We start from the raw sequence: 26,045 nt of genomic DNA on the forward strand, positions 1-26,045 counted from the left end.
TTAATGATATTGTGGTTGTTTCTCTAAAAACTCCTGTCCTTTGGGGATGTTGAAATACTTAAGGATGAAATGATACAATGAAACTTGGTTCTGCCAGAGGAAAAACTTTCCCTCTTCCCTTTTGGGACTGTGCTTGGAGGTCCTGAAAATTAAATTGACAAAAGACAGGTGAACAGGAAGAAAGCAAAGTGTATTCACACCCTCTGGCGGGTACAGAAGACGTGCACGCAGTAATCAGAGGTAGGGGTTTCTGTACCTCAGGTAATAGGAGAAAGGGAGGGAGGGGAAAGAGAAGACCAATCGGTTTCTTTAGGAAAGAGAAGCGGGTGTTTAGGGGAACAAGCAGGAGGTAAGTTTGTGATCACATTTGCTAAGCAGGTGACTCGCACGTCTTGGGTTTAAAACGAAGAATTCTGTGGGTCTGGGCAGCCGAGCGCCGCGCTATGGGGGCCAGGAAGTTCGCGCAGTTGTTTGCTTTCCGCGATAAAACAGCGATTTCGGTCCTTCGAAGGTTTTTACGAGGTTCCGCGCGCGGGGCCGAGGCGAGGACTTTAGGGCCGAGACGAGGACTTTAGCTCCGAGCTCCTCTGAGGGGAAAGGCGGGAGCTCAAGCCGGGCGATACCCGCCGCGAGCGATGGGCGACTCTCGACGCTCCCTGCCCGGCCCGACCCCCGCGAACCCGCCCCACCGCGCCGGGCGGAGCCAACCTCCGGCCTGCGACCCACAACCCGGCGCACCGCCCCCCCACCCCCGCCACCGGGCGCGGTTTCCCGGGGACGCATTTCTCGCCGCACCGCGGGCCGCCCGGACCGCCCTGGCGGAGCACCTTCCGGCGGACCCAGCGCGGAGCCTTGGGCTCGGCTGCGGTCCGGCGGCAACCCAGGTGTGGCGGCCTCAGGACGCGGCGTGAACACCGGAGCCGCACCCCGCGGGACCCCGGCCGCACCCCCGGAGCTCCAGGCCGCCCCGCCCCCGGCTCCGAAGGGCGTAGCTGCGTCGGGAGGAGCCTCAGCCTGGCTCGGGCGCTCAGGTGGCCCGGGTCCGCCCAAGTAGGTTCCCTGCGGATTTGACCCGCGGTTCTCGGGTTCCCGGGGCTCTTCCTTTGGGTGGGGGTGGAGGGTGCCCCGCTGGGCAACACATTGGCGACCTAGGTGATTTTTACATGTAACTTCACACTTTCCGAAATTCTCAAACCCACAGCTGGGCACTTAGGCAGTTGTTAAGCCGATGACCATGCTTAATAATTCCCAAACTAGGTACAGGAGGTGAGTGTTCTCTGAAAGTAAGCCTCCCTCATAGTCCGTTCTCCGGTGTTTCGGATTGTAATCGTTTCTCGGCTACTACCTGTTAAGCCTCTGTAGGGAATGATGGCTCCTACAAGGTTGGCCGGGCATAGGTAAGATAAGACAGAGGGGAAAGTACTCTTAGTGCTTTTATACACCTGACACCCAGAGGAGAGCACAGAGTGTCCAGGTGACTGCCCTGGGCCCCTTGGTGGGCAGGGAGGGCAGGCATTTTTAGGCTTCCAGCAGTGTCGCCACTGGGTGGTCCTGCTTTGGTGGGGGTCCCCGAGTCTTCTGGGTTGTAGCTGCCTTTTAAGGTAGCCTCCTCTGGGCTAGGCACTGACAGGATGTACTGTTCCATTTACTCTTCACGCCAGTCCTGCCAGGCAGACATCTTAATCCTGCTGAGAAGTAAGGGGTTAAAGCTCAGAGAGGTTGAGTGACCTGCCCAAGGTTTCCACTGGAAGGCGACCAGCACTGGGGCTTCAGTTCCTGGGCTGCACCAGCTGACACCCTTAGTGTCCACACTTGTGACCATCGGGCAGCACTGGAGCGGCCTCGAGGAGGGTCGGCTCCTACACCTGCGCTCTGTTGGCCGCGGCTGAGTCCCTGGTCTTACCCCTCAGTGTGGAGACGATGCCAAAGCTGCAGGGCTTCGAGTTCTGGAGCTGTACCCTGGGGGGGGCCCGCCACGTGGTGGCCCCCATGGTGGACCAAAGCGAGCTGGCCTGGAGGCTGCTGAGCCGCCGCCACGGGGCCCAGCTGTGCTACACACCCATGCTGCACGCCCAGGTCTTCATTCGAGATGCCAACTACCGCAAGGAGAACCTGTACTGCGACGTGTGCCCCGAGGACCGGCCTCTCATTGTGCAGGTGGGCGGCCCGGCCCAGAATGCTGGCCGAGCACCTCTCCCTGGGCCTTTCCGGAAAAGGCTTCCTGAGATCGGAGGGGCGGGGGTGGGCCAGTTCTCCCAGAGATTGACTTCTTCTGGGAGCTGCCTCAGGCTTTCGGTGAACGGACGACCTGGGTGCATGGAGGTCATGGAAGATTCGCAGCCCCCTCCCCAGCATCACCCCACGTGCTCCCTCTTTATCAGAACAGTTAGAGAGAATGGCTCTGCTCTTCGCAAAGTCAGTGATACTGGCTTTCTGCTACAACTGGGAGAACTGTGTGAATTCATAACTCGCTCTCCTGGTGGCATGGGAACGCATCCTAGCTTGGTTACATTGTAAACATCTAAGATAGGATGCCATCCTGTGGTCATCCCCTCGGGCAACACCCCCACTGGTCACCTATGAACCCGTGTGGGACTGGCTTGGGCTCGTGGTGACTTTCATGTCTCTTCCAGTTCTGTGCCAATGACCCGGAGGTGTTTGTCCAGGCAGCTCTCCTGGCTCAGGACTACTGCGACGCCATCGATCTGAATTTGGGCTGCCCGCAGATGATAGCCAAGCGAGGTGAGTTCCCGTTCTGCGGTTCTGTGTCATTGCACAAGCTTTTGGCTGGGGTGGGCTCCAAGCCCAGAGGTGCCCAGTGTGTGGGTGAGCTGGCCAGGGGCCTGGCCCTGCCTCTGATGGCAGCAGCTCAGGGGGCCACCGGCCCTTTCTTCGCTCCTCTTTCTGGAGGGCGGCCCTTCTCAGGCACTGAGGGCGGGGGACAGGGTTCAGCTGGCTGTCAGGGGCTCATCACGTCCTGGGAAGTTGCTGGGCTCCCTCTGGATAAATGTGTTTTGCTGAAAAGTCCCCACCATGCCCTCGTGCTGCCTCAGGGACCAGTGGCTGCTGCCCTGGCATTTCAGCCTGTCTCCCTCACTGGGCCTGAGGAGTTGCTGGTTGGTCAGAGACCGTGTGGGGTGGGCGTTCCGTTCAGCACCCTTAAGCTCAGGCCACCGGGCTAATAGAACCTGGCCAGGCAGCTCGAGGCCCATGTGGACTCGAGAGGGTGGTGCAGAGGGCGTGCTTGTTCTTCGCAGGTCACTATGGCGCCTTCCTGCAGGAGGAGTGGGACCTCCTCCAAAGAATGAGTGAGTTGGCCACACACTACCTGCGGGGACTTGGGGCCGCGTTGTGGTTGGGTGGCAGGCCTGAGACAGCTTGGCAGGGTTCAGGAGAGGACAGTGGCTGGCAGAGTCCTCTTGGCTGTGGCGACCCCCGCGCCTTTCCACTGTAGAAGGTGGCTGTGAAGTCGCCTGTCCCACTCCTGCTGCCCCCCCGTTGAACCAGATAATAGGTGCTGGAGGGCAGCATCCTCGCCCGGTCCTGGCCTCTCCAATGCCCTAGGGTCAGAGGTGCAACTCTCAGCTGCCATCGAGAGGGAGCCAGCGCGGGGCGTCTGCAGGGCCTGTGCTCCTTTGGGGGCTTAGCCATGGGTCCCCGCAGCCTGCCTGAAGGTGGCACCACAGTTCTCTCAGGAGCTGACTCTGCCTTTTCCTAGTTCTGCTAGCCCACGAAAAACTTTCTGTCCCTGTCACATGCAAGATCCGTGTCTTCCCAGAGATTGACAAGACCGTAAGGTACGCCCAGATGCTGGAAAAGGCTGGCTGCCAGGTGAGGGCTATGGGCTCCCAGGGCCCTGCACTGTTCCCCCGCCTCCAGGGTGGGCAGGAATCAGTGACCTTTAGGTGAGGCCTGACGAGGGGAGGGGAGCCCCATGCTTGGGCCCAGGAGGCCAGTATTGGGCAGGGGGAGGTGCTGGGCCTCAACCACCTTCCCACCCACCCCCACCAGCCCTGGGGTCAGGCTGGTGCCTGTTCCTCCCTCACACCTTTGGCCTTGGGCAGCGGGGGTGCTGCCACTACAGAGAGGACTGGCCTTTGAAAGGGTCTGGGCCTCTCACCTCCACATCCTGGGTGGTATAGTAGGCTGGCTCTGACGTGCAAGCCCCAGGCAGCACCCCCAGGGTGTCAGCTGGCTTCAAGTGCAGCAATGAGTGAGCGAGGCACAGGGCGGCCTTTCCTCTGCTCTGCATGGGAAGCTGATACCCCAAAAGCCAAAGGCAGAGGGTCCCCTGGAGTTGGTTTGGGGGCCGCAGTTGAGAGTGGGGCTGAGCCAGGCGCTGCTGTGTCCTAGTTGCTGACTGTCCACGGGCGCACCAAGGAGCAGAAGGGGCCCTTGTCGGGCACCGCGTCCTGGGAGCACATCAAGGCTGTGCGGTGAGTGGACACGGGGTGAACCCAGGGCAGGGAGACAGCCCAGCCCCAAGGCAAGGCCCTCAGCCCTTTGGGCACCAGGAGGGGTGCTGGGCCTGGGGGTGAGCAGCACGGTGGGAAGATGGAGTTTGGGGGCCTGGCCCTCCCCCCAGGGTTGTGGGGGGAAACAGCATCCTTTTGAGCATCTGCCCATCCTGTTCCCTGACAGGAAGGCAGTGGCCATCCCCGTGTTTGCCAATGGGAACATCCAGTGCCTGCGGGACGTGGAACGCTGCATCCAGGACACGGGGGTGCAAGGGGTCATGAGTGCAGGTGAGGCTGTGCCCTTGCCCACAGCTGGGCCACCACTGGCAGATGCTGGAGGGGCCTGTTTGCATCATGGCACCATTGGCCCAGCTGAAGAGTCTCAGGCTTCACGCTGTCATCACTGAAGTCTCTATCTGCCTGATGGGCCAGAGCTGTCAGGCCAGTGGCTAGCCTTGCCCTTGGAGTGGCGAGGCACGGGGGCCCCTGAGCCTCGCATTCCCTTCCTCCTGCAGAGGGAAACCTGCACAACCCTGCCCTGTTTGAGGGCCGCAGTCCTGCCGTGTGGGAGCTGGCCGAGGAATACCTGGACATCGTGCGGCAGCACCCCTGCCCTCTGTCCTACGTCCGGGCCCATCTCTTTAAGCTGTGGCACCACACGTGAGTTGCCCCCCGAGGGCAAACGCTGTCTGGTCTGAGGCCTGCCTGGGGCATTGGGGTTTGTTTGTGTTTTTTTTCCTAAATTTTTTTAAAATTTTTATTTATTTATTTTTGGCTGCATTGGGTCTTCGTTGCTGCGTGTGAGCTTTCTCTAGTTGCGGTGAGCGGGGGCTACGCTTTTTTGAGGTGCGCAGGCTTCTCATTGCAATGGCTTCTCGTTGCGGAGCACGGGCTCTAGGCGCGCGGGCTTCAGTACTTGTGGCACGCGGGCTTCAGTAGTTGTGGCTCGCGGGCTGCAGGCTCAGTAGTTGTGGCGTACGGGCTTAGTTGCTCCGCAGCATGTGGGATCTTCCCGGACCAGGGCTTGAACACTTGTCCCCTGCATTGGCAGGAGGATTCTTAACCACTGTGCCACCAGGGAAGCCCTGCATTGGGGTTTTTAAGACGAGCTCTCCACAAACATTTACAAAACCACCTGCCACCGAGTCTGGGAGGGCCGCGGTGACATGGTGAGGTTGGATGGGAGGAGAGACCATGCTCCTCTGTGCCCAGGGCTCAGGGTTGGTGGTTGGGAGCTGGGTGCTGGGCTGGCTTTCTGATGGGGCGTCTGTATCAGGCTGCAGGTGCATCAGCAGCTTCGGGAGGAGCTCGCCAAAGTGAAGACCCTGGAGGGCATTGCCGCGGTGAGCCAGGACCTGAAGCTGCGGTGTCAGGTAGGTGCTGGGCTGCTGTGTAGTGGGAAAGAGGCTTGGGCCTTGGGCCTCTGACTGCGGGCCCTCTGGGCTTTTGCAGGAGGATATATCCAGGCAGAAGGAGGGAGAGAAGCCTTCAGGCGGCTTGCCTTTCTTCCACTGGATCTGCCAGCCCTACTTCCGGCCAGGGTGAGCCTCCCGCATGTGGGCTGGCAGGGGGGTGGGGGGGGGTGCGAGGGGGTTACATGGTGGAGGGGGCTGTTCTGCCTGCTGCCCTCCTTGGCTGGGGTGCTTCATCCCTCAGGGGCCAGGGGCCTCTTCCTTGTCAGCCTGTGCTCAGGTTTTAAATGGCTTTTTTTCATAAGATGCTTCTCTAAGCTCCTCTGATCCTGAGTGGATTTGTCCTGGGGTCAAGAGGTTGACCCTCCCTAGCTTCCTCTGGCTTTTCTGAGGTGAGGCTAGGCTGTCATCTGTAGCCACAGCCCCGCCCAGGACTCAGTGGCTCAGACACTGGTGTCCCAGCCTCCGTGCCGGCTGCTGGGGCCTCAGCGGAGTTGCACACACATCCTCACCCAGGGACTGCAGCTGGCGGGCTGCCTCTCACGCGTGTCCCTCAGCTCTGCCCGCTGCTTCTCCCTTTCAGGCCCAGGGAGGGGAGCAAGGAGAGCGGGGGCGCCCGTAGCAAGCGGGCCCTGGAGGAGGAGGAGGGCAGTACAGACGTCTTGTCCAAGAACAAGCAGAAGAAGAAACTGAGGAACCCCCACAAAACCTTTGACCCCTCGCTGAAGCGTAAGACGCTCCCACCACTGGAGCCCTGGGAGGAGGCCAGCCCCCCCCCCAGGTCCCCCAGGGTCAGGTGGCTCTGCTGCTTCCTAAGTCATGGAGAGTACACCAAGAAGGGCCCTGTGACCCTTCCATGTGCTCCCAAGGAGACTGGCGGGTTCCACAAGGCCACAGCCAGCCAGCCTCCCTGCCTGCTGTGGTCCCTGAGCTGCTGCCCTGAGGCAGCTGGAGAGGACGGGAGTGGGGCCTGGGGCAGCTTTCCCAAGAAGGACCTTCAAGTGGGAGGTGGTGGGCATGGAGCCCGTGCATCTCGGGCAGATGGGATGAGGTTTCCCAACGCAATCGTGAGTACTACGTCCTCTGCCCTCCGCAAGCCACCTGGCCTGGCCAGCTGCAGGGAGCAGGGATACCTGCCAGGGGCCACATGTAGGAAATGGCTGTGGTGGGTGGGCTCACCTAGTTCAACCAGCACCTCCTTTTGTTCTTTTCCCAGCAAAATATGCAAAGTGTGATCAGTGTGGAAACCCAAAGGTGAGTCCGTCCTAACCACACCGCCCAGGGCAGAGCTCCGCCCTGGGAGGGGTGGGCAACCTGTGCAAGAGGTCCTCTTCCTGTCTGTTTTGGGGGCAGCCTGGGCACAGCCCAAGGTGGGTTGGCTTCTGTCGTGTGAGGGGCTCTGCCTATCTTCAGGAGAGCCCCACCTGTGCTCGGGGCCCACTCACTCAGGCTGCAGCCCGGCCAGGGGAGGAGCATTATCCCCAGGCTCACAAGCTTTCCTGTGTCCAGGGCAACAGGTGTGTGTTTAACCTGTGCCGGGGCTGCTGCAAGAAGCGAGCTTTCAAAGAGACGGCTGACTGTCCAGGTGAGGCGTGCCCGCTGCCACCAGGTGCCCGCCCCCACTGTAGTGGGCCGTGGACCCTCAGCCTCCTGAGCCCCATTTCCCTCCTCTTGCCCCTCTGCCAGGTCACGGACTGCTTTTTAAAACCAAACTGGAGAAGTCTCTGGTCTGGAAGGGGGCCCAGCCGCAGCTACAGGAACCACAGCAGGCCAGGCCTGGAGAACCAGGTGGCTTCCCGGAGGTCGTGGGCAGTGCCCTGGCCTGAAGGACAGCTGCAGCCCCATGTGCCATCCCCCAGGCCCGCTGCTGAAGCCTTGAAATGTCCCGCTTAAGGAAACTCCTTTACTCAGGGAACCTCCTGCTACTTCACACAGAAGGACAAGCTGGTCTTCCCTTCAGCCCATGCTGGGGGCCCAGAGATGCTGCACCAGGGAGCAGGCTCCCAGGCTGGACCTGCCCCGTCCTCACGGCCCACGTGTGTTCAAGATGAACAATAAATCATTTCAAAGACACGACGTTCCCACTCAGGTTCTTTGAGACCTGAGTGTCGTTGGGGTCAATAGGGACATCAGAACAGGGGAAATGAGCAAGGCACCTCCTGCCTTCATTTTCTTAACCATGGAGACCTGCTTAAAGGAGGGCCATGCACTGGCCTCAGCCCTGCAAAGCCAAGTGGAGTGTGAGAAAGGGGAGCCCAAGGAGGTGGGGACTGGGCCAGGGGGCCCCATGGAGACGGGAAGGAGTGGTGCGAGGGGCTGTTCTCAGGCTGCCCTTTAATGGACTAAGATTCAATAATGCTACAACCCCAAATGACACATCAACATGGAGGCTGGGAGACAGTGCTGCCGGGTGGGGGCCCCAGCGCCACGTGGGTGAGCCCAGCAGGCCTCTCCTTCCAGGAAAGCCCACCCCCTCCCCAGCCCCCCAGCACAGGGTGCAGCAAGGGGGAGGTGGGGCACAAGAATCTGGGCACATGGAAGCCCAGGCAGGGGGCCGAGGGCTAGCATCAGCCAGCAGCCAGGCCCCTACAAGTGGGCCACAGGCAACACCTCTGGAAGTGCTGCTGGAGCAGATGGGAGGCCCAGGAGTCCGAGGGTGGGGGGCGGGGCAGGGTGGGAGGTGTGCAGACCATCCTGGAGGCCGAGGGTGCCCTCACATGTTGGTGCTCATCCGGGACTGGCTGTTGGCCGGCGTCAGCTCTCCTTGGCTCCCTTCCCGGGGAGGGGACTGCAGTGGAGACAGCCACTTAGCCCAGAGGGGCACGTGTGCCCATCCCATCCCTCCAACCCCAGGGCCCCCCTGCCCGCACCTTGACGTGGATCTGGTTGCGTAGCACAGCCGCCCGCAGGATCATGGCTTTGGCACGGCGCTGGAACTCCTTGCCCATCAGCAGAGACTTCTCGAAGGTGGTGCTGCGCTGATCCACGTCCCGGGCATATAGGATCTGTGGAGGTGCAGGGCTCAGTGGGGCCCAGAGTCTCCCTCCCACACCCCACAGCCCTGAGGCCGGCCACCTTGCTGTGGGAGTCGATGCGGGCGTTGATGAGCCCCTCCAGGATGAGCTGCGTCAGCTCATCCTCCAGTGCCGCCACTGTGGTGTTGAAGGCTGTGGCCATCTTGCGCATGTCAGCTGACACATAGGGGCTGAAATACTGCAAAGCAAAGGGGACATGAGCTACCCGCAGGCACATGCATAGCACCCTGCCTCGGCCTCAGCCTCTGCCCCTGCGTTTACCTGGATGAGGGCCCGGTTGCGAATCTGTGTGTACAGGGTCCTGACGTGGGGGGCCAGGTACATGTCTAGGAGCAGGTTGTCCTGGCGAGGAGAGCCAGTCAGGGACAGCTGCCCCAGGCCTTCCGCACTCGCCCACCTCCAAGCCAGGCCAGGCCCCTCACCTTCATCTCGTCCAGCATCTTCAGGCACGAGGCATACTTGGACTCATAGAATTTGAAGATAATGTCCCGAACCTGTGGCTCCAGCTCCAAGAACAACTTGAAGGAGCTGCAGATGCCAGACTCCTCAGAGCCGGCCCTGCCTGCCCACCCGCCTGAAGGTGGCTGGGGGCACAGGAGCAGGGCTGCAGTGCCCAGTACCCCACCTTCCACCCACCTGCTGGAGATGACATTGCGCTGCAGCTCCTGCCGGTCAAAGGTGGCCAAGGCGCACAGGCCACCATACACGGCCACGTTGCTGGGGGAGAGCAGCTGAGGAGCAAGAAGGGAGATGGGTCAGAGTCCTGGGGTCACTGGCAGTCAGTACAGAAGTCTGGGCTGGGTCCACCCTACCTCACCCACCGCCCACTCAGAATGCCTAGGACCCCATGGGGGTGACCGCCCAACAGAAAGCCCAACTCTCGAGCCCTCACCCTGCTTCCCAAGCCCCAGTGAAGTTCTCCTACCCAGAGACCCTCACGCCCCTCACCTCGGGGAAGTCGCAGTGATCGAAGGAAGCCAGCAGGAAGCACTTGGCAGCCTGCTTGTACTTGCGTGCGGCCAACTCAGCCAGGCCTGGCGGGGGGGCAGGGGGAAAAAGGATGAAGCCCGGCATCCAGAGGAAGCTGCCAGGGCCCTGTGGGGGCCATCAATGGGCATGCACCTGCGACAAACACTGGCAAGTGAGAAGTAACCTTGCCAGTGAGCACCGGCAGCACGCTCCGTGAGCCAGGCACCCAGGGAGGCTGAGCAGCTGCTACTCCTACTGCAAAGGGCACCCGAGCTGTTCAGCTGACGGGGTAGGGGTGGGAGCAGGGGTAACCAGCCATGGCAGCAGCTGTCAGAAAGAAGGCACTGCCTCTACTCCCAACCACTCGTCACCACTCCCTAGCCTCCCCAAGGGGGACCTGAGCCAGGTAGGTGTCAGGTACAGCATAGGTGTGGGGCTTATGGGTTTCCCTGGCTGGGATGAGGTCAGCTGGGGTGCCCTCCTGCCCCTGTGCCCCAGGGCCCTCACCTGCTGCACACTTGAGCTTGGTGAGGATGGCCTGAGTCTGGGTGTCACGCTCCCCACGCTGCTGCAGGAGAAGGTCGCACTTGTGAGCAACCCCCCGCCCTCCATACCTTCATCAGCCCCCAGGCACCCAGCCCCAGCCTAAGAGCAGCAGAGGCCGACTCCAGGAGGACAAGGCCCACCAGGGCCAGGAGTGGTCAGGGATCCCGGGGCAAGTTCCAAGGGGCACAGAGCCATCATTACCTCGGCAATTTCCGGGGTGGACTCTGCCTTGCTGACATAGCTCAGCACGTGAGACCAATTCTGCAAGTAGACGCTGACCTGGTGGGCAGGTGGAATGCACTCAGCCTGGGGCGCCCCCGCCTGGCCCACAGGCATCGCTGCCCTATGCCCTCCTCCCATGCCACCCACCCCAGGGCCCACCTTGATGACGTTGAGGCACATGTTAATGACGTGCTTGGCGCTGGTGCAGTAGTCCCGGGCCCGGGAGTAACACTTGAGGGCGTTGCTAAGGTCCCCACAGTCCAGATAGTGGTCACCCAGGTCGTCATGGCCACGCCTGTGGGTCCGGCCGCAAGTGGACACCGGTCGGTCCATGGGCCTGGCTGCCCAACCCTCCACCCCAAGGGTGCACCTGATCCTCCCTCTGATGGAGCCCGCCCCCCAGCCCCTGGGCACACCTGATGCTCTCCTTGATGGAGTCCACCCCCCAGCCCCTGGGCACACCTGATGCTCTCCTTGATGGAGCCCGCCCCCCAGCCCCTGGGCACACCTGATGCTCTCCTTGATGGAGCCCGTCCCCCAGCCCCTGGGCACACCTGATGCTCTCCTTGATGGAGCCCACCCCCCAGCCCCTGGGCACACCTGATGCTCTCCTTGATAGAATTGCCCTTGTAGTTCTTCAGATCTGTGTCCAGCTTCTCCAGCTTCAGCAAGGCCTTCTTCCGCGTGGCCTCCACCCAGGCCGTGTCCAAGGGTGGGGGCTCCACACCGCTCTCAGGGATGGCGTCGGGTGCATTCTGCAGCTCCCTAAGGGAGGACCTGGCCATTAGGGGCCCGTGTGCAGGGCGGGCAGCTGCCTCCCAGCAGCCCTCACCCCCATCGGGAGGGCGCCCAGTTGGCACAGGGGCAGTTGTGACAGCAGGAGCCCGCAGCCTGGCAGGAGAGCCCAGCGAGAAATAAGTCACACAGCCGTGCTGAGAAGCAAAAAAGCACGTTGCCATCTCCACAGGGTCTGCTCGGTGTTGGAACTGCACACGCATGCAAATGTGGAGGGAGCCTGAATTCTCAGCGAAGAGACTGAGAGTCTAGCCCGTTGGGCCATTTCTGCCACTCCTGGCTTTTCAACAAGAAAGCCAGATCACTGTGTTATGGGGCCAGGCACTGCAGGAGCACAGGGAAGGCCCTTGCCCAGACTGGCCATACAGCACACGCAATCCCTGCCCCACCTCATTGAGCCCCGGCCTCACCTGGCAGCCTCCAGGAGCTTGCGGTGGATCTCCTCGTACATGTCCACGTTGAAGGTCCTCTGGACGAAGGACAGGGCCATCTTCAGGGCCTCCACCCGCAGCGGGGGGCAGTGGTCAGCAATGAACTGCAGTCGTTCGATGCGCATCAGGCCACTGTAGCTGGCCGCGTACTGCTCCAGATCCTGGGGGCGGGGGTGGATTGTGCAAACTGGGACCCTAGACCTCAAGCCCCAGCCAGTGAGTCAGGAGTAGTGGCATGTGGGCACCAAATAAACCACTGTCCAGGGGCTGACGAAAGGCCACTCGGGATGGGCCAGTGCAAGGGCCTCTGGAGTAAATCTCTGCCCTGGGGGGTGAACAGCCAGAGCCACATGGGCAGCCAGTCACCAAGCTGAACAGTGAGGAGACAGTGCTTCCCAGGCTGGGTCCCAAGGAAGACCTGTCCTCGCAGTGAGACTCGACCTGCAGGGTGGCCTAGCACACAGGGCTCCTCCGTGTGGGGGAGAAGCAGGTGCAGAGTCTGGAACCGACTAGCAACCCGTTATAAGCGCGCAACTAGAAACCCTAAAAGTTCCTGAGTCAGAAAAAGATGCGGTGGGAGTGGGGAGCCTAGCCTGGACCTCCCAGCAGGACTGACAGACCCAAGCAGTCCCCAACGCCCCAGGAGTGCCCGCCAGGCTCCGTACCAGGGTGGGGTTCTCCACAACGTAGTTGACATCGGGAGCGTTCTGCGGGTCCTCCTGGGGGTCCACATCAATCTGCATAGGCTCCACGGCCCCCTGCAACACGGGCCAGCACCTTGGCACCTCGAGCAGGGGACGCCCAGGGAGGGCGAGTGACCCTCACTGTGCCCCAGCTCAGCTCTGCCCTCCATCTCCCGGGCGGGTGGGATCCTGTCCCCGGAGCCCCTCCCCACTGCCCGCCAAGTCCAGCGCCGCCACATGAGGGAGGGGGCTCCTAGCGAGACTGTTGGCTCAAGAGCAGAACGCTCAGCCCGACCGTGATGGCCCACCTGTGGGGCGGGAACCAGAGCCGAAAGACCACTACCCAGGGACCCCAGAGGGTCCCTACGTGCTCCCAGCCACCGTCCTGACGCAGCCTCCTCCGAGCCATAGGGAAAACATGGGCGGCCTCGACCCAGGCGCGGCTGAGCAGCCGGAGCCGCAGCGCCGGGCGAGTACCGCCGATGGACCGGGAGGCGGGAGGGGGCCGCCCGGGCGCCCTGCGCGGCCCGGCGGGCGTGCGGGCTGGTCCCGGCCCCTGTCCTGGAAGGTACCTCATAAAGCAGCGTACAGGCCGACAGGCTGGCGCTCAGGCTGAAGTCCCCGGCCGTGCCCGGCAGGAAGAGCTCTGACCTACCGCTGGGAGGGGCGCAGTGCACATCTGCCACTGACGACGCGGCCGCGCGGGGGGCCGGGCCACCCCGCATTCTGTCCTGACTCTCTGCACCCCCCGACCCTGACACAGAGCTGGCTGGCTGCTGAAGGAGAGAGAGCGTTAGCGCGCCGGGCCTGCCGGGCTGCCGGGGCCGACGGGCGGGACGCTGCGGCCGGAGCCCGGGCGCAGGGAGGACGCCGCGCGGGGGGGTGCGCACGGCCGGCCCCGCTCCGGCCCAGCGGCGGGAGCGCGGGGGGGCCGCCGGCCGCGGCTCGTTACCTGCAAGTTAAACACCTGAACCGGCAGCGGCATCTTCGCCCACCCCGCCGCGGCGCGCCGTTCACTTCCGGGGCAGCGCAGCCGCCGCTTCCGGGTCGTGGCGTGGGCGGGGTGGCTCTTAAAGGGGCCGCGGCGCGCCTGGCCGGGCCGTGCCCGCGGGTCCCGCGGCCGCATGAGCTGCGCGAGGGGGGCGCTGTGCCGGGCCTGCCTCGCGCTGGCCGCGGCCCTGGCCGCGCTGCTGCTGCTGCCACTGCCGCTACCCCGCGCGCCCGCGCCGGCCCCGACCCGGGCCCCGGCCCCCGGCCCCGGCCCCCGCGCTCCCCCTGCCCGGCCCGCCACCGCCCCCCGCCTGCGGCCCGACGACGTCTTCATCGCGGTCAAGACCACCCGGAAGAACCACGGGCCGCGCCTGGGGCTGCTGCTGCGCACCTGGATCTCCCGGGCCCGACGGCAGGTGGGCCCCGTCCCGAGACCCCGCGGACCCCGGGACCCCCGCCCCCGGCACCCTCCCATGCCCCGAGATCCCAGCTCCCCGGATTCCTGACCTTGGGACCCCGGGCCCGGGACCTCCCCCATCCCTAGTCCCGGCACAGCCGCCCCCCGGACTCCGCCCTCAGGACTTCCACCGCCGGGATCCGCCACCCGGGACTCCTACCCCGGCATCCTTGCCTTGGGACCCCGCTCCCTCATCCCCAAACTGGCAACCCCGCCCTGGACCCCACCCAGGATCCCCACCCCAGGATCCCCTACCCACTGCTGTGTCCCTAGCATGGCAGTCAGGCCCCAGGCCTGAGTATGCAGGAACCCAGGACCCTCAGTGCCCACCCTTTCCTGTCCTTTTTCGGGCTCCAGGCTTGGGTGGGTTTTCCCAGCTGACACTGGGCTGAGACCACAGAAACTCCTCCAGCAAGAGCAAGCCTGGCCCCAGCAGCACTGGGGATGCTGAGGGTACTAGAAAACTGTCACTGGGACACCGCCCTCCCTCCTCCTGGACCCCATCCCGTCCAAGCCCACCCTCGCCTCTCCAGCTTCACCCTTGCTCACAGGGCCAAGGTCCTGCCAGGCCCAGAGTCCCTGGGAGGTGCCTCTTGAAACCTCACAGGCTATTTCTCTATAGACGTTCATCTTTACCGACGGGGATGACCCTGAGCTACAGCTCCAGGAAGGTGAGTGCCCTCCCCAGCCGAGCCCTGCTGGCATGTCCGAGGGCCTCCTTCTCAGCTATCCCTTGGTTCAGTGCCACATGGACCCCTGCTGTGTACAAAGGCCCGGGGTGGGGGGGGTGTTAAGGCACCTGCCCAAGGTTACACAGCTGGTAGAGGACAGAGCCTGGAGTCCAGGGCCCCACCCTACCAGCCATGCTCTGCCTCCCTCAGCCACTAGCTGACTTCCCAGGGCCTCTGGCTGGAGTTATGTCCCCTGAAGATGGGCCAGCAGGGAACCATCCTTTCCAGTCCTGCCCAGAGCAGTGTGGCCCTGCCCCAGTCCTATTTCCTGGTGGGTTTTCTCCCATGAGATTCCAAGTGGTTGTCATTTGCCCAGACCTCGGAGGGCAGCAACAGGATCAGCTGAAGGAAGTCAAGACAGAGCTGTGATTGGGTCCGACTTCCGGGCCTTGAACAGGACAGGCCCTGTGCCGACCAGCCAGCCGCATCTTGCCCGACTTCAGTGGGGTGGGCTGGCAGCGGGCCTCGCCCCAGCCCTCATGCTTCCGTCTCTCCAACGGACAGGCAGCCACGTCGTCAACACCAACTGCTCAGCCGTGCACACACGCCAGGCTCTGTGCTGCAAGATGTCAGTGGAATACGACAAGTTCATTGAGTCTGGACGCAAGTATGTGGTGGCCACACCCGTGCTCCCTGGAGACCCCAGAGCTGAGTGAGAGTCCAGGCCCCCACCTGGGCCAGGGGCTCCCCCACCCCCACCCCCTGGGCCCGGCTCGCTCCAGAGACTGCACGTTCCCAGGTGGTTCTGCCATGTGGACGATGACAACTACGTAAACCCCAAAGGCCTGCTGCAGCTGCTGTCCACCTTCTCACCCAGCCAGGACGTCTACCTGGGGCGGCCCAGCCTGGACCACCCCATCGAGGCCACAGAGAGGGTCCAAGGAGGTGGAACCGTGAGTGCTGGGGCCGGGGAGGGGCAGCTGAGACCATGGAGACCCCAGCAGGGAAGGGCTGGGACAGGTGCCCGATCCACCCAGATGCAGTGTTTCAGGAACTGGGGTAAGTGAGGTGGGGCTGCGGGAGGGGCTGGGGCCACAGGCAACTGGGCTGTGGAAGCCCCGGTGCCCTTGTGCCCTGGGAAGCTTCTGCCAATCGACCAGGGGGTCATTAAGGAGCAGCTTAAGGACGACCCTTGGAGTGCCCAGATGAAGAGTTGGGATGAGGAGACCTGATTGGTGGCTCCCTTCCCTTCAGGTGACCACGGTCAAGTTCTGGTTTGCTACCGGAGGGGCCGGGTTCTGCTTGAGCAGAGGCCTTGCACTCAAGATGAGCCCATGGGCCAGGTGAGTGGAGGCCAGGCAGGCGCTGGCTGCCGCAGGTGGAGCTGCCCAGGGCTCGGGAGGCGCTGACCTGTCCCCCCTCCGCTCCCCAGCCTGGGCAGTTTCATGAGCACAGCCGAGCGGGTTCGGCTGCCGGACGACTGCACGGTGGGCTACATTGTGGAGGGGCTGCTGGGTGCCCGCCTGCTGCACAGCTCGCTGTTCCACTCCCACCTGGAGAGCCTGCAGAGGCTGCCGCCCGACACCCTGCTCCAGCAGGTAAGCGCGCTGGGCCCCTGTTGCCTCCGCAGGTGTCCCTGCCTCGGGCCCCTGCCTGCACTTGGCTCCCCGGCACCCAGATGGGCTCCCGGCTGAACAAGGGCTCAGGGCGGGGGTGGGTTCCAGCGCTGCGGCAAAGTTGCCGTGGACCCTGGACCCTGGCTGCTGTGACCCAGGGTCCTGCCTGTAGGGGGCTCCCAGACTCACGTGGGGGCTCTTTTGTAAAGAACAGCTGCTGCACCTTCCCAGGCGGGCGGGTCCAGGGCACCAGGGCCATGGGCAGTGGTTCAGGGGCGACAGGAGTTACAGACCTGGCCCAGGGAGGGGGGATCAGCTTTGGGCAGGGGATGGGGGACCTCTCGCCCCTACACTTGCTCCAGCCACCTCCCTGAGGTGTCTTCTGTGCTGGCCACGCCTCTCATTCCCCATCACTCTTCAGTGCTGTTCCTGAGCCTGCCCTGAGAGTGCTGAGTGGGGGGCGCTAGGGAACCAGGAGGCCGAGTGGCATCTCCTGTGAAGGACGGGATGGGAGGCACTGGCCCGGAGAGTGACTCTCCCTCCTCCTCTCTCCCAGGTCACCTTGAGCTACGGGGGTCCTGAGAACCCACATAATGTGGTGAACGTGGCCGGAGGCTTCAGCCTGCAGCAGGACCCCACGCGGTGAGCCGGCAGTGGGGAGGAGTACTGGGGCCAGCCCACCCATCTTGCAGCCTGACTCCCACTTCCCTCACAGGTTTAAGTCTGTCCACTGCCTTCTTTATCCGGACACGGACTGGTGTTCTGTGCAGAAGCGGAGTGACCTCGCCTCTCGGTGAACCTCGACGTCCGACCCAAATATGCCTCTGGCTCTGCCCCAGGTGCAAGTGGGCGCCGCCTGCCTGAGGGAGCAGGAACAGTGCTTTCCCCTCCTGGGCTCCAGGCGGCCACGGCCATGGCCTCATCCAGGGAGATAAGGGTGCCCAGCAAATGCTCCAAGTGGCTTGGAGGCCTCCCCACAGCCCCGGGCAGGCCCGGGTGACCTGGCACTGTGGGAGAGGAGGACAGCGCTGTGTGCCTGCCCAGGGGCCCAGCCCCAGCTCTCACAGGAAAGGTCTCACCCTAGGGTCTGGGGGCCTGGGAGGGGGCTGACATCTGACTACCAGGGCTCCGTCCTGCTCCCCTCACCTGTTGGAGAGGGGACTCCAGGCCAGGGTCATGTGTGAGATGCTGCAGCTTAGCAAAGGTGACTGCAGATGCTTCACTCTCCGTTCTCTTGGGAAGCCGCCCTCCCCGCACCAGGCTTTGGAGCCCAGACAGGGCCTCTCTGTTTCCGAGGGGAGCCGCACTCAAGGATGCAGGCCCTCTGGCTGGCTGTGCTCTTGGGCACAGCTTACTGCTAGCCAGGGCATCTCCATTCAGAGGCCACCTTCTTGGGGGCCATCGGCCAAGGGGTTCTTACTGAGGGAACTTGAAGAACTTTTCTCCACTCTGACTCATTGCTCAGTACTTGTCCTCCCTTCCTCCACCCTGAGCCCCAAGTCCATGAAACAGCAGGAGCCTTTTGTGTGGGGCCCTCTCTGCAGTGAGGCATCCCCATCCCACCAGCTGACCCACCTTGACCTTGACGGTGCCTTTCCATGGGAGGAGGAAACAGAACAAGGGGAGCCAGCGCCTGCCTTCTGGTCTCTCCCTCTGCTATTGCAACGAGTGAATAAAGCCTTGATTGTTACTCTCTGTCGGTCATTGTCTTAATTAACCAGTGGCACCTGGCAGCTCAGCTCCCGATAGGGCCACACAGCATCCAGCTCCTCCCCCTGAAGGCTCTGCCCCAGACCAGCTCCACGCCAGGCAGATCTGCGTTCCTTACGGCACTGCCAGCGCAGCCAAGCCTTAAGCTGCCCACTGGGCTCTTCAGTGTGAGTTGAAGAGTATGTGTGGTGGGGGGGGGGACCTGCAGGGAATGATGGAAACATGACAGACCTTGCCCCAGGAGGCAGACTGCCTGAGTGTCATGCTTACTTTTTCAGCACACTGTGGAACTAGCGTGTGTGCGTGCATGTGTGGGTGAGCACATGTGTGCGTGCGTGTATGTGGGAGTTGCTGTGTAAACGTATGCATGTGGGTATGAACATGTGTGGCTGTGTACGTGTGGGTAGGGGTGTGTGTGTGTGTGCGCGCGCGCGCGCGTGTGTGTGTGTGTGTGTGTGTGTGTGTGTGTGTGTGTGTAGGGCAGGCCAGCAATACCCAGTAAGCAGGTTGGAGTCAGCATGGGCTGAGTGGTCGGACCGAGGTCCCTTGGAGAGGGGTTTATGGCAGGTCACCGGGAACTGTCCATGCTCAGCAGTCACCTCCCCTCACATTCCCAGATGTGAATTTGTAACAGCCCCCGAGACCTAGACACACACTGAGCCTCCCAGACCGCAGCCCATTGGGGCATCCACACAGCACAGACCCAGGACAGCATCAGTTGGACCAAATGCCCCCTCCCCCATCTGGAGCCGCCTCAGGTCTGGATCGCCAGCCTCGACCACCTCGGAGGCACAGAGTCCTCCCTCACCAGGTCCAGAGGAATAGTCACCCTAGTCACCCCCATCCCCCCAGTACCCTCTAAGGGGAGGTGGGACTGACTAGCACCCTGAGGCTGCATGATCTGCCTGAGTGGGCATTTATTGTTCAGAGAGAAAAAAGCCTGGAAGGAAACACACCAAAATGTTTATGTGATTGTCCCTGAAAAGTGCAAAAATTGGTAAAAATGTTTTTTTTTCTTCCCACTTTTTGTTATTTTACAAACAAAATATGTCGTATAGTAGACATATAATAGATGTATAATCAAAGTTAAAACTTTGTTAATTAAGGTTCAAAATTAAATTGTGTGTACTTGGCCCTCCATCTAACATTTTTTTGGACAACTATTTACTCAGCATCAGTCCATCCCATGTCATTGCATGCCAGGCACTGAGCAAGCACAGAGGAATGGTGACCTGCAAAATGGACCAGCCCCCCAGGGCTGGGGAGAGTTGGGGTGTATGGGGCATAACCACTGATGGGTATGGGCTTATTTTGAGGGGATGAAAAGTCAATCCTCGTTATTTGCAGATTCTGTGTTTCCAAATTCACACACATGATAAAACTTATTTGTAACCCCAAAATCAACACCTACTTTCCTGGTCATTCTCAGACACGCAAACAACGGTAAAAAAAATTTGAGTTCCCAGACGTGCCCATCCCCAGCTGAGGCTTAACTAGGTGAGGCTTGGCCCCAGAGACTCCGTGAACATGGAAACAGTAGGGGGCAGTGCAGAGTAAAGCAAGAAAGCCAATGGGAATTAACATCATTCTGGAATTAGATTACGGTGATGGTTACACAATTCTGTGAATGTAATAAAAAAAACTAGTGAATTATACACTTCAAAACTGTACATTTTTTGATGTGTGAGTGATGTCTCAATAAAGATGTTATTTTAAAAGTAGCCAAGATGAAATTAAAAATTGAAATAGCCCTATATTTATTACATAATTTGAATTGAACAAAAACATTCCCATAAAGAAATCTCCAGGATCAGATGGTTTCATTGGTGAATTCTATCAAACATGTAGGGAAGGAATAACATCAATCTTACACACAGTCTTCCAGAAAATAGATGAGGACATTTCCCAATTCGTTTTATGAGGCCAGCATTACTCTGGTACCAAAGTCAGACAAACACATTACCAAAAAAACTGACCAGCTTAATCTAAACTTTACATGGAAATGCTAAACACATAGAATATAAAAAGCAACCTTGAAAAAGAACAAAGTTGAAGGACTTACACAGCCTGACTTCAAGACCTACTATGAAGTGCCAAAAAATTAATCTGTAGGGACTTCCCTGGTGGCGCAGTGGTTAAGAACCCGCCTGCCAGTGCAGGGGACACGGGTTCGAGCCCTGGTCCAGGGAAATCCCACGTGCCACGGAGCAACCAAGCCCGTGCGCCGAAACTACTGAGCCTGCGCTCTAGAGCCCAAGAGCCACAACTACTGAGCCCTTGTGCCACAACTACTGAAGCCCGCGCACCTAGAGCCCCTGCTCTGCAGCAAGAGAAGCCAGTGCAAGGAGAAGCCCGCACATCACAGCAAAGAGTAGTCCCCGCTCGCCACAACTAGAGAAAGCCCGTGTGCAGCAACGAAGACCCAAGGCAGCCAAAAATATTTTTAAATATTAAAAAATATGTATATATTAATCTGTCGATCTAAGAAAGAAATGGAAATTTTTATTTGAGCCAAATTTGAGGATTATAACCCAGGAAGAGCATCTCAGAAAGCTCTGAGAACTGTTCCACCCATTAGAAGTCAAGGCACAGTTATGTAAGTTTTTTGAGACAGAAGGCTGCACATCAAATGACGTATTATAGACAATTTACATGATCCAAATCTAAGTGTCATCCTGGTGGGTCACGTGACCCCATACAAGATGAGGAAGAAATGCTATCCCTGGGCTTCCCTGGTGGCACAGTGGTTAAGAATCCGCCTGCCAATGCAGGGGACACAGGTTCGAGCCCTGGTCCGGGAAGATCCCAAATGCCACGGAGCAACTAAGCCTGTGAGCCACAACTACTGAGCCTGCACTCTAGAGCTCATAAACCACAACTACCGAAGCCCACGCGCCTAGAGCCCATGCTCCGCGACAAGAGAAGCCACTGCAATGAGAAGCGTGCACATTGCAACGAATAGTAACCCCCACTCGCCACAACTAGAGAAAGCCCGCGTGCAGTAACGAAGACCCAACACAGCCAAAAATAAATAAATTAAATTAAATTAATTTTAAAAAACATTAAAAAAAAAAAAAGAAATACTATCCCTTAAGGAGTTGTCTTGTTGATGCTGGGAGAATGTTGGTCTTTACAGTTGAGCAGGTATTCCTGCTGATGGGGGAGGTTTGGTTGATGCCTAATGCAGAGACACAATGCACAGTGAGGGGAGAAGGAAGGTCGAAGAGCAGAGAAGATTTTTTTGTTTGAATATCTCTTGTCTTGCCATAAAAATATGACTTTCATTTCACAAAACTACAGTATGGAGACTGTGACGCTGGCACTGGGACGAACAGATGGATCCGTGGGACACACAGCAGAGCCCAGCCACAGATACGCGCTTCTACTATCATAGAGTTCCCAACAGAGTCACCAGAGCAATTCAAGGGGGGAAAGTCTTTTCAACAAATGATGCCAGAATTAGTTTACTAATTAATTTTTTATACTTAAAAAAAAAATGAAGCCAACCTGGAGGATGTATGTCAGGATGCGCCAGGCTGTGCTGCAGAAACCACTAAGCCCTGGAAGTGTATTTGTTCACATCACACTGTGACATGCATGGGTGGTGAGTCAGGAACTCAGGCTGCTTATATCCTTGGGGCCCAGCATCCTTGGATCGTCTAGGTGAAATGGAGGAGAAAGCGGGATGAAGGCATACTAGATACACACCATCTGAGCCCAGTAGGGATGTTAATTTCCCATATGTCACTGGCTTGAAGAAGTCACATGGCCACCATAACAGCCAGGGAAGCTGGAACCGGTAAAGAGTGCTGTGGCATTGATGTTACTGAAAGCAAATTCATGTGCCCGATGAGTGAGGCCAAACATACCGAAACATCGGAGTTTGGAGCAGAGAAAGGTTGATTGCAGGGTCAAGCAAGGAGAACAAGAAAGGGTTACTCATGCTCAAAAAAACCTGAACTCCCGAATGGTTTTCCAGGAGAAGATTTTAATAGGTGAAATTTGGGGTGAAGGCTTCAGGGTGTGACTTTCTTCTGATTGGCTGGTGGTGAGGTAGCAGGGCAGTATTCCAGGAATCTTGGCTCAGCCTGAGGTTACAATCCTCTACCTTGGTGGGGGCCTTAGTTCCTGCAGAAGAGCTCAAAGATATTGTTACGTATATTCCTTGAGGAGGAACCAGGACCCTGCCCCAAGGCTGCACTATTGTTTCTTGACTGCTCCTCCTTTGTTTCTGCATTCCCTCCCTTCCCTGATTAACAACTCTTTGAATCTGCCCTTTGGAACTCAGGGAAGGCCAAGGAAGCTGAATGAAACCTATTTCCTACAAACAAGAAACAGGAGACAGGGAAAGGATTTGTACTCGGGAGGGCCCTCAGGGTCCTGGCTCCGTCTCACCGAGTGGACAGAGGGAAAGATCCTGGGTCTCTGATGTTGCTGGTGCCACGTTCTCATCATGCATTTGTTATTATGAGAGAAACATTTCAGCCAGTGTTAATCACCTTGTTTGCAGCTAGAAGCACTCCTAACTCATATGGAATGTGAAGCAAAGTCCATAAGTACAAATCGTTTTTGGAAGGAGTAGTAAGGGGAAGAAAAATGAAATAAAAGAGGTGTTGGGCTGCACCCCACAGGTCTACAAGGCCTGTGCTTGCCCAGCTTCAAGATCAAAGAGCCCGGAGTCAGCAACAGAGACATCAGTGGTTTAATGGGTGGGGGAACTTACGTGTCCAAGACAACGTCCTAGAACGACACCGCACCGTGTGCAGCAGGGCGGCAAGCAGGACATGGCAGCAGCCTTCGCTCCCAGGCCGGTGTGTGTGTGGGGTGGTGATGGGACAGGGCGGGGAGATTGCCAGTTATAGGGGGAATTGACATCAGGTGGGCTCATTAGTTACCAGGGAAACCAGTAGAGGGGCACGCCCCTCACCACCCCTTTGGTAAAAATGATCTCTAGCTGGGGCCTAGCGCAAGTATGTAAGAAGGTCAGTCATGTGAATAGGGTGTAAGTGAAGCAGGCACTGGTCCTGCGGGGGATGTACAGAGAGCAAGAGGACAGCCATCTTGAGTGTCCTGACCACACAGGAGGAATATAAAAAATAGAGGAGATATGGAAGGAAGGCCCCTCAGGTTGAGAGGGCGGCTCTGTTACCGAGTCCAAGCTCAAACTGCTCACTGCGCGAAAGGCCAATAAATTGAGAGACGAGGTGTTGGGGCAAAGGAACAGCAACTATTCAGAAAGCCAGCAGATCAAGAAGATGGTGGACTAGTGTCCCAAAGAACCATCTTCCCTGAGTTAGAATTCAGGCTTCTTATACTAAAAGGGGAGGGGGGAAAATTCTGGTTCTGCCAGACTCTGGAAGGGATGTGTTAATTTCTTCCTTCCTTCAGCCATTCACAGGTGGGCCTGGTTGGGATATTTCATGTCAGCTAAACAAAGGTATTTTAGCTTCATGCTCTTTACCTGGGAGGCAGGGTTCCCAGTGATGGGCCATTATGTGTAATTTAAGCTAATAGGCAACATCCCTTTAGTAATTACCTTGTCAGAATACAAGGCTCTTCCCTATTACAGCTCCTGGGTGCTGCACACAGTTATAAGGGAAAGTCATCATTCTTTTTTTATAAATTTATTTATTATTTTTGGCTGCGTTGGGTCTTCATTGCTGTGCGGGTTCTCTCTAGTTGCGGCGAGTGGGGGCTACTCTTCCTTGCGGGGCACGGATTTCTCATTGCGGTGGCTTCTCTTTGTTGCCGAGCACGGGCTCTAGGCACACGGGCTTCAGTAGTTGTGGCATGCAGGCTCAGTAGTTGTGGCACACGGGCTCAGTTGCTCCACGGCATGTGGGATCTTCCTGGACCAGGGATCGAACCCGTGTCCCCTGCACTGGCAGGCAGATTCTTAACCACTGCACCATCAGGGAAGTCCCGATTCCACACACTTAATCCCCAAAGACAACTTGGTCACACTTGCCACAATGGTAGCAGATTCAAAGCAGGAATCAAAATGTGTACCCTCAGAGATCTGACTCCACCTGGCAGTGGAGGACAAGAGAATATGGGCAGTGTAAGAAGATAAGCAGTAGTTATGGCCATGTGACCATGTGACCAGTTGCAGAAAAGAGAACTATAATTTCATCCTCATTTTTACACAAATATATTTGTGTACATACTAACCGATTTTTTTTCTCTTCTCTTGTCCCTCTCACTCACCGTCTATCATAATATGTGTTAATAGTGGTTATATTTCTACATCAGCATATAAGTTGCAGGATATATAAGGGGGGTGCGACTCAGTTGGAAGAGGAATGAACATCACCCAGGGATGGATAAAGGGACTTTACGTCACCTTCTGGGGAGAGGGTAGCATGTATTTGGTTGTGTGTTGTTGGTTGAATTATGTCAGGCCGACTTTGCTATTGGCTTTACTTGGAAATGAAGTTAGACGGATCGGGGTGGATTTGTATTGGTCAATGTAAATTGTGCAAGGCTGAACCTAGGGTTCCAGACTCCTTTCCCCGCACAGTTCCGAGTTGGTGTGGAACACAGGGGACATTTCGCCCAGGATTTGCAGCCGTGTTCTTTTTGCACCTGGAAGGGCGATGCAGTGATTGAAGTGGTGTCCTAGTGATGTCCGCTTCCATCCCATGATCAGAGTTAACATCACCAGTGATGGGACCGATCAAAATGGTGCCAGCTGATGGGATGCTGTGAGGACGTAGTGTCACTTCCATGGTGCTCAAGACAGAGATGCACAGCCTGCATCTAATTACAAGGAAACACTGGGAAAGCCGAATTGAGGGACTTTCTACAAAATAACTGATCTATATTCTTCAAAAGTATCAAGGTCATAAAGGGGACTTTCTACAAAATAACTGATCTATATTCTTCAAAAGTATCAAGGTCATAAGGGTCAAGGAAAGACTAAGGAGTGTTCCAGAGTGAGGGAGACAGAGAGACGGGACCTCCAAAGACAACATGTGACCCTGGACTGGACCCTTTGGCCATAAAGAACAGGAGTGGAAGTCTCAGCTATGCCAGACAAGCAGGTTGCAGAGACCTGTAGTTCACAGTTGGTACTGAGCACTGGGATTCTGTGTGAGAGGTGCCCTCACCACAAACACAAAACCAATGGGTATGAGGAAACTTGGGGGTGATGGATATGCTCATGACCTTGACTATGGTGATGGTTTCACAGGTGTTTGCATATGTCTAAACTCATCAAACTGTATACATTAAATATGCATAGTCATATATATCAATTAAACCTTGATATAGCTTTTTCTTTTTTATTTTTTTTAAGAACATCATTGCGACAACTTATGAAAGTTGAATGGGAGCTAAGGATCACGTGGTAGGGACGCATGGTGTTACTCTTCTGACAGTTGTGCTGTGTTGTGATGGTGTGTGTTATGTTGTGGTTGTGTTGCATGTATTGTGTGTTTTTGTGGTTGCGTAGGACAATGTCTTTATTCCAAGGAAATGGACACTAAGCTATTTAGGGGTGATGGAGTGTTAGTTTTGCAAATTACTCTCAAATCTTTCAGGGGAAAAGAATTCTTACTATCCTTGCAACTGTGAAACTTTTATTTCAAAATAAAAATTATCTTTGGCATTTGAAAATGTGTCTGGAGTGTAGTGATGGCCTTGGCTGAGTGAAGCAAGTGCTGCTGGGTTTTGATCTGGGTGAGGGTTGATGGAGGTAGGGAGATTTTTTAAGTTGTGGGTGTTTGGGAGAACACTCCCCAGACGGACCTCTGTGTGGCCTTGGCCATCACCCAGGGGCATCAGGCCCAGGGCTTGCAGGGACCAGTTCCAGGCCACCTGTCCCCAGCCAGCCAGGAAGGGGCATGTTCCCCACCCCAGGGTTTATTTTTAGTTTCTTTTCCAAAACCCAGGATGGGGCTTCTGGCTGGCACCTTTGGGTTGTGGGTGAGGATGGTGGCCCCTTCTAAGGAGACAGGTTTCTGCGAACAAGGAAGCAGAAGCTGCACTGATGCCTGGCCCCGCCTAGTGCCCCCAGTCTTCCCTCCTCCAGCCAGCCCCCACACCCTCAT

At 58.1% G+C, this 26,045-nt stretch overlaps 3 protein-coding genes across 10 annotated transcripts; 2 read left to right on the top strand and 1 right to left on the bottom strand.

The window, feature by feature from the left end:
- The first annotated feature begins 786 nt into the window (after nucleotides 1-786).
- DUS1L (dihydrouridine synthase 1 like) lies at nucleotides 787-7,942 on the top strand. The gene is made up of 14 exons (XM_007185903.3): nucleotides 787-1,050; nucleotides 1,911-2,157; nucleotides 2,634-2,742; nucleotides 3,258-3,308; nucleotides 3,719-3,831; nucleotides 4,354-4,436; nucleotides 4,642-4,745; nucleotides 4,973-5,117; nucleotides 5,734-5,830; nucleotides 5,910-5,998; nucleotides 6,453-6,598; nucleotides 7,086-7,123; nucleotides 7,379-7,454; nucleotides 7,556-7,942. The coding sequence occupies exons 2-14, from the start codon at nucleotides 1,921-1,923 to the stop codon at nucleotides 7,693-7,695; spliced, it is 1,428 nt and encodes a 475-aa protein (XP_007185965.1). The 5' UTR covers nucleotides 787-1,050; nucleotides 1,911-1,920; the 3' UTR covers nucleotides 7,696-7,942.
- Nucleotides 7,943-8,186: 244 nt separating this feature from the next.
- GPS1 (G protein pathway suppressor 1) lies at nucleotides 8,187-13,607 on the bottom strand. 5 transcript variants are annotated; one of them, XM_057536496.1, is made up of 15 exons: nucleotides 13,503-13,552; nucleotides 13,123-13,326; nucleotides 12,533-12,625; nucleotides 11,847-12,028; nucleotides 11,242-11,406; nucleotides 10,801-10,936; nucleotides 10,621-10,698; nucleotides 10,381-10,438; nucleotides 9,853-9,938; nucleotides 9,541-9,635; nucleotides 9,327-9,432; nucleotides 9,166-9,246; nucleotides 8,945-9,082; nucleotides 8,740-8,874; nucleotides 8,187-8,657 (listed from the first exon to the last, which is right to left on the bottom strand). In XM_057536496.1, exons 1-15 carry the CDS (start codon nucleotides 13,533-13,535, stop codon nucleotides 8,583-8,585), a joined length of 1,665 nt encoding a protein of 554 aa, XP_057392479.1. In that variant the 5' UTR covers nucleotides 13,536-13,552; the 3' UTR covers nucleotides 8,187-8,582. The 5 variants fall into 5 exon arrangements, with proteins under 5 accessions (XP_057392479.1, XP_057392480.1, XP_057392478.1 ...); XM_057536497.1 differs by having other exon boundaries at nucleotides 10,381-10,441; nucleotides 13,123-13,323; nucleotides 13,503-13,550; XM_057536495.1 differs by having other exon boundaries at nucleotides 10,381-10,441; nucleotides 13,503-13,550.
- Nucleotide 13,608: 1 nt separating this feature from the next.
- RFNG (RFNG O-fucosylpeptide 3-beta-N-acetylglucosaminyltransferase) lies at nucleotides 13,609-17,974 on the top strand. Of its 4 annotated transcripts, none has more exons than XR_009006361.1 (8): nucleotides 13,609-13,956; nucleotides 14,620-14,668; nucleotides 15,233-15,335; nucleotides 15,468-15,727; nucleotides 15,923-16,011; nucleotides 16,101-16,266; nucleotides 16,841-16,926; nucleotides 17,000-17,141. XR_009006361.1 is itself a non-coding variant. In XM_057536500.1 (8 exons), the coding sequence occupies exons 1-8, from the start codon at nucleotides 13,675-13,677 to the stop codon at nucleotides 17,146-17,148; spliced, it is 1,101 nt and encodes a 366-aa protein (XP_057392483.1). In that variant the 5' UTR covers nucleotides 13,610-13,674; the 3' UTR covers nucleotides 17,149-17,974. The 4 variants fall into 4 exon arrangements, 2 of the variants coding, with proteins under 2 accessions (XP_057392483.1, XP_007186054.2); XR_009006362.1 differs by having other exon boundaries at nucleotides 16,977-17,114; XM_057536500.1 differs by having other exon boundaries at nucleotides 13,610-13,956; nucleotides 15,468-15,621; nucleotides 16,977-17,974.
- Nucleotides 17,975-26,045: the final 8,071 nt, after the last annotated feature.

Source organism: Balaenoptera acutorostrata, chromosome 20 (assembly GCF_949987535.1).
Source record: "Balaenoptera acutorostrata chromosome 20, mBalAcu1.1, whole genome shotgun sequence".
Lineage (NCBI taxonomy): Eukaryota > Metazoa > Chordata > Mammalia > Artiodactyla > Balaenopteridae > Balaenoptera > Balaenoptera acutorostrata.

Coding starts and splice junctions, on each gene's coding strand:
- DUS1L (XM_007185903.3), top strand. CDS start 1,921: ATGCCAAAGCTGCAGGGCTTCGAGTTCTGGAGCTGTACCCTGGGGGGG. Junction 2,158..2,633: donor ACCGGCCTCTCATTGTGCAG/GTGGGCGGCCCG, acceptor TGTCTCTTCCAG/TTCTGTGCCAATGACCCGGA. Junction 4,746..4,972: donor GCAAGGGGTCATGAGTGCAG/GTGAGGCTGTGC, acceptor TTCCTCCTGCAG/AGGGAAACCTGCACAACCCT.
- GPS1 (XM_057536495.1), bottom strand. CDS start 13,535: ATGCCGCTGCCGGTTCAGGTGTTTAACTTGCAG. Junction 10,937..11,241: donor TCTATCAAGGAGAGCATCAG/GTGTGCCCAGGG, acceptor CCGGACCCACAG/GCGTGGCCATGACGACCTGG. Junction 8,875..8,944: donor GCATCGACTCCCACAGCAAG/GTGGCCGGCCTC, acceptor GCACCTCCACAG/ATCCTATATGCCCGGGACGT.
- RFNG (XM_057536500.1), top strand. CDS start 13,675: ATGAGCTGCGCGAGGGGGGCGCTGTGCCGGGCCTGCCTCGCGCTGGCC. Junction 15,336..15,467: donor TTCATTGAGTCTGGACGCAA/GTATGTGGTGGC, acceptor GCACGTTCCCAG/GTGGTTCTGCCATGTGGACG. Junction 15,622..15,922: donor GGGTCCAAGGAGGTGGAACC/GTGAGTGCTGGG, acceptor CCTTCCCTTCAG/GTGACCACGGTCAAGTTCTG.